Here is a 9,105-nt window from a genome sequence, read left to right as displayed (position 1 = left end):
GTGGCCAGCATGACTAAGCCGCTTCTGGCAAACCAGAGCAGTGCACAGAAACGCCGTTTACCTTCCCGCCGGAGCGGTACCTACCGTATTTATCTACTTGCACTTTGGCATGCTTTCAAACTGCTAGGTTGGCAGGAGCAGGGACCGAGCAACGAGAGCTCACCCCGTTGCGGGGATTCGAACCGCCGACCTTCTGATTGGCAAGTCCTAGGCTCTGTAGTTTAACCCACAGTGCCACCCGCGTCCCTTCACTACTTGTGTGCTTTTCTGCTGCCCTCCTGAGCTGGGTGTACATTGGATACTCTGGCTATTTAGTAGTGGTGTAGCAAGTACATAATGTAAATACAGGGTTGCTCTCTTAGTTAACTGGAATTGAGGCCACTGATTATTATAGTGAATCCCAACCTTTGGACTCAAATCCCATTTAAAGGAGGTAGATGTTGCTTTGCAGATTAGACCCGGATCTGGTGGGAATGTTCAGGGAGGCAGGAGAGGATAAATTGTTTAATAATATCCTTCCTAACCTGTGTTTGCAAGTTCCTTTACTTAGCAGAGTTTTACATTCCCCTTTTAAACACACAGTGGATAGCTGGTTGCATTCTTACTTAAGCCTCTTAATATTAGATTCCTGGTAATTCCCTTATATCCCTCTTAAAAAGAATAGACAAGACACAATCTTATGTAAAGTATATAAAAGAAGTTTACTCACACATTCAGTTCACAGATGGATCTCTGAAGGCAGACTTAGTTACAGAGCATATACATGTGGAACTACCCCATATGAGGGTTAGTCCCAGTAACTGCAGACTAGCAGTCACTGCAGCTCACATGACGAAAGCAAGATGGAGAAGGGAGAGTGTGCTGCCTGTCTTGCCTTTTTGTTATTTGGGCAGGTAAGGTCACGCCCACCTCTAGTCACATGCTAAAGGAAGTTTGTCCCAGCCCAGGAGGAAACAGGAAGTTCCAACTGGCTGGACCAAACATCCCTTTGCATGTCCACTCTAGGACTGTTGTAGTTGCCTGCTATCTGTCTATCACATCCCACAGATCTTTCTGCAATTTACCCAACACTTTATTTAACTTCATTATCCACTTCTTCAGTGTTCTCTTATTTCCTAATCCAAGGTTGCTTTAACCAGATAACCCATTTATTGAGCATTTGTCCTTACTTGTTTGCAACAAAATTTGTAGGGATGTTAGATGAGGTCAGCTATTTATTGCACCCTCATTCTCATTTGTTTGCACAGCGATCATACAATGTTGCAACTTCCCAGTGTGTTGCCCTTATCACAAAAACACCATTTTGTTTTCCTAAAAGGGAAACACATTCGCTGCATGAGATCTACTTCATTTAGGTATAAAAATATTTAGCTAATGGTATATTATTAAAAAATCAAAGTGGCTTACAACAGCAATGCTCATATAGGGAAAAAAGCCATATCAAAGTTTAAAATCAATGACCATTGACTAACTATTAAGGCATTTTCTTAATTGCCCGCATAAGCTTGGCAGCATAGAAAAGTTTTCAGCAGGTGTTTAAAGGTAAAAATGGATGGCATCTGCTGAATCTTCTTCTTTTCTTTTTTTAATAACATAATAACAACAAAAAATAACAACAACGACGAAAGGATAAGAAGAAAAATGAAAGAGAAAAGTTAAGGTAAGAAAGAAGTACATAAAATAGTGGATGATAATACACCTTTGTGACTTCCCTCCACCAGTACTCATCATTCAAGTTCTTATTTACATTGCAAATCATGTATCACTACATTATTTCTTTTAGTATACTATTATGTTATCAATACAACTTTACGAGCTTAGTCTAAACATATCAGCATGTTTTTAGAGCAGTGTTTACTCATGTACATTTCCAACCATAACCATTGTGACCTTAATTTCTGATCTTATTGCCGCAGTTAATTTTGCCAATTCTATAAATTCTGTTAATTTATACAGCCAATCCTCTTTTGTGGGTATATAATTTCCTTTCCAGTTCTTTGCAAGGAGTAACCTGGCTGCTGCAGTTGCATAAAAGAATATTTTTTTCCTGTGGTATCCCATCTCCTGCTATACTTAATAACTGCTGAATCTTCATTGCACAACCTGAATTTGCCAATATGTGATTCAATCCCACCTGGAAACACCCTAAAAATACATTTCTAGCTAGTGCAAGTAGAAAGGGAGGTCCTGTAGGGGGTTTCTTGCAGGCATCAGGTCGGCCAGTGTGAGAACAGGATGCAAGGCTAGAAGGGGGATTGGCCCGATCCAGCAGGCTCTTACAATGTTCTTACAGTGACCCAGAGGTGTTCAAGGCATTGGGTCACAACAAAAGGTAAAACCTCTGTGAGATTAGCTTGCAATGTGCATTATCTTAATAATGTTATTTGCCACACCTGTGGCTGGGTGGGGTTGGAGGCTCACAGGTGCTTGGAGGCTGCACCTCTGGGGCTGGAGGTGGAGCATGTTATTCTTCAGTAGGAGATGCAAATATATTGTTCTGACTGACCTGTCTTAGTGGAGTTGAGAGGTCTATGCTTGGCTCTTCTCCAGTGGGGAGTTTTCTCAGAATGGAAGCGGGTTGTTTTCAGTTCCTCCAGAAGTTATGGAGGTGAGTGGCTTTTGAAATACTTATGTGGTGCTTGGGGTTCTTTATGCAAAAATAGAAGAAGAGGGAATAACATGAAGGGCTCCAGTTTCTTTCCAATACAAGTGGATTTTTACCTATGAGGAAATGCGACTTTTACACTTACCGGTAACTTGGAAGGCATGTTGTGTCAAGCTCGAGTGCTTCTTTGTGATGTGATACTAGCCAAAAAAATCCCTTACTTTGGGACATTTTCTTAACTCACGTTGATGCCTTACTTCTGGATCCTTGAGCCTGAGCTGAACACAGAGGAGACAAAGATCACCAGGGAACGGACTTCCTCAGAGAAAAGAGTTTATTGTATTCTGCGCATAGGCAGCCGGCAGGATAATTCCCAAAGACCGGCCCACCTACATAGCACTTGGCAAGCAATTTTATATTTTAGCTACACACGTCCCTCCTTCAATCAACAGGCAGCTTCACCTTCATTACCTTATATAGCTGAATTCCTTATTCTCTCCTTTGTTCTCTTCTCGGACCATAATTTGGTTAACCTTTCTTTTACCTGCGTGACACTTCCTTATGCATACATGACACAAGCTATTGCAAATCAAGCTATTACGAATCAGGCCGTTGCTAATGGAAATTAAGCCCCATTTTCCTTTAACATTAGTTGGTGTCACCATGTATATATTGTACGCTATCTGATTGTAAATTAAGATACAATTCAGTAGTGATGTAAAAGTGTTGTACTCATATTGTTAGCCTACCGTGTGGCTTTTGGGTTGTCATTTGTGTTGGATAGCCGAATGAGGAGGGGGTTGCTGGGGTGGGGCTATTTCTTAAGAGCTGCAACTCTTGCAAATTGAAGGTTGGCTGAAAACACAAAGTCCTGCGAAGAATAATGATGCCCATTTGCCTGGAGACTTTTCTGCACACCGTCCCATTTTCTTGGCATTTGAGACTTCAGCTGGGATTTGGAATTGCAGAGAATTTCAGGCGCTTGTTTTATGTGTTTAACTTTAAAACTGTTGGTTTTCCCGTGCAGGAGGTTTTATCAAACTCGGTGATACAAAATCATTTTCTGATATGCATAGAAGTTTCTTTTGAGTGTTATCTTTGTTTCCCTCTGCATGTTAAACAAAGGTGAATGGCAAATATCTTTGACTTTGGTTGCATGTGGTGGGAGAGGTATGTGCCGCTTGTATAATGCACACACATAACGATCAGAAATTACACACGTAAATAGGATCCGAAATGCAGTTTTTGCCACATGCAAGTTACCATTTTCTGGGTGTTAGAAAAAGAAAATGTTATTGTAACCGCTTGTAAAATTTAAAATGATCCCTTTTCCTGCTTTTATGAATGTCACCCCAAGACATTTTGGAGCTGGAGGTGGGAAATCAAATGCCAACTTCTCCTGCTAATTTAATATGGGGTTGTGCACAATAACTAAGAGGCACCCAGGGACATGGAATCAATGTAATACTCCTATTTGTATTTTCAAAGCATGGGGAATTTTCAGTTTTCGAAAGGAGAAATTGTAGGATAGCAGAACTTTAAGAAAGCCCTATGAACAAGGAAGAATTAATGCAGGCACAAGGGCTCACAACCCATAATAAGTGGGATGGTATGGATGAACCATAAGTAAAATTCCAAATGTGAAGATTGCAAATATTCTGAAATGCCAAGAGTTGTATTCTGAAATGTAAGACTCGCCCTCCCCCCAAAAAAGGTTTTGGAATTGGTATGATTATTCGCATACTGGCTTATAAGAACATACAAAGGATAAGTACCATATTTTCCCCTCCATAAGACGCACTTAGTTTTTAGAGAAGGAAAACAAGGAAAAAAAGTATTCTGAACGAAACAGTGGATGTATGATTTTTGTGGTTCATGCTGTGGCCACAGACATGTGATTTGACGGTGAGTTTGGGGTGACCCAATGCAAAAATTCTGAGGATGCATGTGGATCTGTGCTTTGTCACCAGGTTTTTACACCATTGTGGCCCCCTCCCAGACAGCCTCCTTTATCTCTAGGGTCCCTTATCTCTCTCCCTGATCAGCAAACAATCCTCGGCTTTGTTTCAACACCCATTTCCCTCTTTTTAAAAAAAAAAAAGCATGATCTGCTTTTTGCCCCTGGGCAATTCATCTCCAGGAACCATGCATTCACTCCATAAGATGCACAGACATTTCCCCTTACTTTTTAGGAAGAAAAAAGTGCATCTTATGGAGTGAAAAATACAGTATGTTGCAAGCTGCATTTTCTTATTTGCAGTGACAACTTCCCAGCTGTGACTGCTTACCTTTTAATCTGCAAAAAGGTAATTCACTGAATTTAAGGGAGTGAATTCTCAGGAGCCAGATTTATTACATTGTATGCACTGTGACAACAAACAATATTGGTACCTTATAAGAACATTTAGCTGAACAGTAAACACTGGGCTGGCTTGGAAACTGATCCTGTCCTCTGCTTTCTTACAGACTCAAGTGCATCTGTGTGATAATCTTCAGTTTATGTGTTGTATTCTATGTCTCCATGATGAAAGGGCGGCTAACTGATATCAAACTGGGGTGGGATGAAACTCCATTGTCCTTGAAGCTTTTGCCAGAAGAAAAATACAAGTCCATGTTCTTGTTTGATGGAATTTGGTAAGCTCTGCAAACGCAATTTCTTATTTTTAAAGTTTTTTTCTTTCTTTTTTAAGGCATGAGACCAGGGAAATCCAACTCTCCCTCACTTCAGAATCCCAAATCTTTCAGTTTAAATGTTGCTTTTCACTGCGTGATTAAGCCAATGTTGATGCTATGCTATTCTCCACCCTAGTCAAGGCTAACTACTTGTGACCCCTGCTCAGTCCCCCCCCCCTGCTAACTTCAGTTTTCAAAACAGGTGTCTTGTTAAAAAAAGAAAAGAAAAAATAAAGAGAAAAGCACAAAACTTAAAACTGCTAAATTTATTTTGAATTGCAAGAATAAGTAATGCAACAATCTTTCATTATATTTCTCAAATGCAAAAGGAAATGTTTTAGCACAGAGATAATTTTGAATAATCTTATGAATTGTGATGGTTTCTCTCGGCCACAGCTCACTAGAAAAATGAATACATTTTAAAAAATAAGATTAAGATGTGACTAAGATTTAAAATTAGGTGCATTTTCACTTTTTACGTATATATTGCATAACCAACAATCAACTCTACGGTCTATTTCATATATGCAGAAAAAGACGATTCTAATTATTAATCACTTCAAAAATTATATTTTACTTTTTATATTTGGGAGAATTTCATCAAAAATTTATAAAATATGACAAAAACTGCATACATAAAAAGAATTCTAATTGTGGATTACTTTTAAAATTATGATATTCTTCAAAATATGAAGTAAAATAACAGAAACGTATGAAATATAACAAAAACTAATTGGTATAAAACTGTACCCCTCAAAGGTCAGTACTGCAACCCTCTGAGTTCTATATCATAGGCACCAACCGTGGATGAAACTGTTATATTTACTAGGTTAAAAAGGTAAAGGACCCCTGGATGGTTAAGTCCAGTCAAAGGTGACTATGGGGTTGCAGCGCTCATCTCGCTTTCAGGCCAAGGGAGCCGGCGTTTGTCCACAGACAGCTTTGCGGGTTGTGTGGCCAGCAGGACCAAACTGTTTCTGGTGCTGCAGTTGCTACTCAGAATGGTGGTCTGTGGGCAGGGACATCAGCTGCTGGTCCCTGGTTATTTTACCACAACCCAGGTTAGATGGGATGCTTAAGGGTACCAGACCCTGCAGTTGGAGGGAGGTGGGGTTTGCTGCTCCATCACATCAGAAAGCTTGAGAAACACTGATTTACTGGAAAGGAGGACCACTTGCTTCCAACTTGCTTCAAAGCAATAAGCTGTTACACTTCTACAGTACAGTTAACAACTTATTCCTTTGAAGCAAGTTTTCAGCCCATCACAAGTGCTTCATTCAGGCCTTCCTTTTGGTATACAGTGACAGTCAGCTTGTTTAAATAAAAAAATTCCTTCCAGTAGCACCTTAAAGACCAACTAAGTTAGTTCTTGGTATGAGCTTTCGTGTGCATGCACACTTCTTCAGATACTTCTTCAGCTTGTTTGTTTAATACAGTGGACCCTCGTGTTACGTACTGCTCTGTATATGTAATTTTCGAGTTGCGAAAGTGGCAAACCCAGAAGTGTATTTTTCTGGGTTTTTCTCTCGCACATGCGCAGAAGCGGCACTTCTGGTGAGAGATTATTCGGGGTGGGTTTAAGTTGTGGGTTGACATAGCAGACGACACAGAGATTTCTCCAAGTAGTTCTTTATAAGTAAGCTGGAACTGAACTGAACAGCAAACAGCTCAGCCGGCCTGCTTTTATAGGCAGCCGGCTGTCAACATTGTAACAACACCACCCCAGGGTTTCCCACCTAAATTAACTTACGTGGACCTGAGTGAAAACTATATACACAATACCCCTGGTGGCCAGGGTGAGAACTTCAATACATAATACACACGGACCCCCAAAACGAATTAAATTTGTAACCAGAGGGTCCACTATATAGTATACCTGAAGGAGCGTCTCCACCCCCATCGTTCAGCCTGGACACTGAGATCCAGCGCCAAGGGCCTTCTGGCGGTTCCCTCACTGCGAGAAGTGAGGTTGCAGGAAACCAGGCAGAGGGCCTTCCCGGTAGTAGCGCCCACCCTGTGGAACGCCCTCCCATCAGATGTCAAGGCAATAAGCAACTATCTGACTTTAGAAGACATCTGAAGGCAGCCCTGTTTAGGGAGGTTTTTAATGTTTGAAGTTTTATCATGTTTTAATATTCTGTTGGGAGCCCCCCAGAGTGGCTGGGGAAACCCAGCCAAATGGGCGGGATAAAAATAATAATTTGTTATTATTACTACTACTACTACTTGCTTCAGACTTGCTTCAAAGGAATAAGCTGTTACACTTCTACAGCGCAGTTAACAACTTATTCCTTTAAAGCAAGTTTTCAGCCCATCACAAGCACTGCAGTCCTTCCTCTTCCTCCTTGGTGACTGTCAGCTTGTTTGCTTTATTATTTTCAAACTTTATTAAGTCAAAACACAGCTCTGACTCTCAGCTTCTGCCTCCCAACTCCTAGCTTGCTCTCGGCTCACGCGGCCGCTGGCTTTTGCCCTTCTAACTTCCAGTCAGGTGAAGGAGGGACACTTCACAAGCTTCCAAAGAAACTTGCTTGACTAGTTCAGCAATGGAATTCTCTGTTCGATTTTAACCATTGCAATATCCGGGACCCCAGGAATTGGAAGGGACTTTGGCATCATGCAGACCAAACACAGCCCTGCCCCCAAAATCGCAGCAGTGTCATAAAATTGTCATTGACTTCCTTGTGAGGCAATCGTTTCTGGGTGATGAATATGCATCTGATAAGCTCACTTTGCTGGTTGCTCCCTGGCACGTTAGGATTTTTATATCGGCTATCATAGAAGCATTTGGATCTTCTAAGTGACTCCTATGCTCTTGTTTTGGTATTAATATTTTATTGAAATAATGTCAATTATGAAGATATAAAGTGATACCGGGGGTGGGGGGCAGAGGGAGAAAAATAAGGAAAGAAAAAAGAACAAAAATGTGTGGAAAGGAACAAAACGCAAATGTACAAAATGTACAAAAATTCAATGTAACGTACACCCATACATTCTTATATACGATGTTATTATCCTAGTACTTATGTAGATAATGATAGTCTACTACACTCTGTATAAATTCATTCCAAATGTTGTCATATTTATCCAAAGCCTACGTCTGTAAGCATAAGTCTGTTCATAAGTTGCGAGTGTTGTCATATAGACAGTATATTCCATATCCTCCTGAGTTTGTTGTTTCCAGAGTCGCCTGGGATTTCAAATATTTTGATCCTAGTATTGTCCAACCAACTAAAGGTATATTCTAGTGTTGTCCATGTCAAAAAATTAAGACCAGCAATGGGTTTCCAATATTTAATACTTGGTATAGTGGTGTAGTTCCAAATTCTTGAATTTGTAACTGCATTCTCTGCAGGGATATTCTTGGTGTTGTTGAGCCCCAAAGACATTTCCTAAACAGGCACTTTATCTTTTAGAAATATGATCCAGATATAAAAACTGGAAGTCATTTCAGAATATAAATAAATCTGGGAATAATACTCATGCACTCACCCTTGCCCAAAGGGTAAAGTTCAGTGATTCCCACCTATCAATATCTGAAGAAACCTCTTTTATTAATTTATATTACCTGTGACTGTGTTATATCTCTTGGTATTAACATACCTAAATATTTAATAGATTTGGAACAAATCTAGAATTTATGCCAAAATCTGATTACACATTCATTCAAGGAATAGCGACTCCTGTGCTGTTCTTGTTGTGATTGGGCATTCGTAAATATTGTCCGTGTATTTTTGTATACACTCAAAGCTGGTTTGGAAACCAGAGTTTTCAGTTCTATTCTGAGTTTGCTTTATTTATTTGTACTTCATTCAGTTTATTACAAT

General features: G+C 40.1%; 1 protein-coding gene across 2 annotated transcripts in view; it reads left to right on the top strand.

The window, feature by feature from the left end:
• Positions 1 to 2,192: 2,192 nt before the first annotated feature.
• Positions 2,193 to 9,105, top strand: part of B4GALNT2 (beta-1,4-N-acetyl-galactosaminyltransferase 2 (SID blood group)) — a 31,635-nt gene continuing 24,722 nt past the window's right edge. Inside the window, exons 1-2 of one of the 2 annotated variants that reach the window (XM_083469957.1) lie at positions 2,193 to 2,332; positions 5,072 to 5,239. In XM_083469957.1, the coding sequence (XP_083326083.1) occupies positions 5,127 to 5,239 (113 nt within the window). In that variant the 5' untranslated portion in view covers positions 2,193 to 2,332; positions 5,072 to 5,126. Of the gene's footprint in view, positions 2,333 to 2,455; positions 2,609 to 5,071; positions 5,240 to 9,105 lie in introns of those variants that run through there. The other variant, XM_083469956.1, reaches the window with a different exon arrangement.

This window comes from Podarcis liolepis (genome assembly GCF_965112155.1).
Source record: "Podarcis liolepis genome assembly, chromosome: 13".
Lineage (NCBI taxonomy): Eukaryota > Metazoa > Chordata > Lepidosauria > Squamata > Lacertidae > Podarcis > Podarcis liolepis.
The sequence above is the reverse complement of the archived record's forward strand: the minus strand, read 5'-3'. Positions and strand labels throughout refer to the sequence as shown.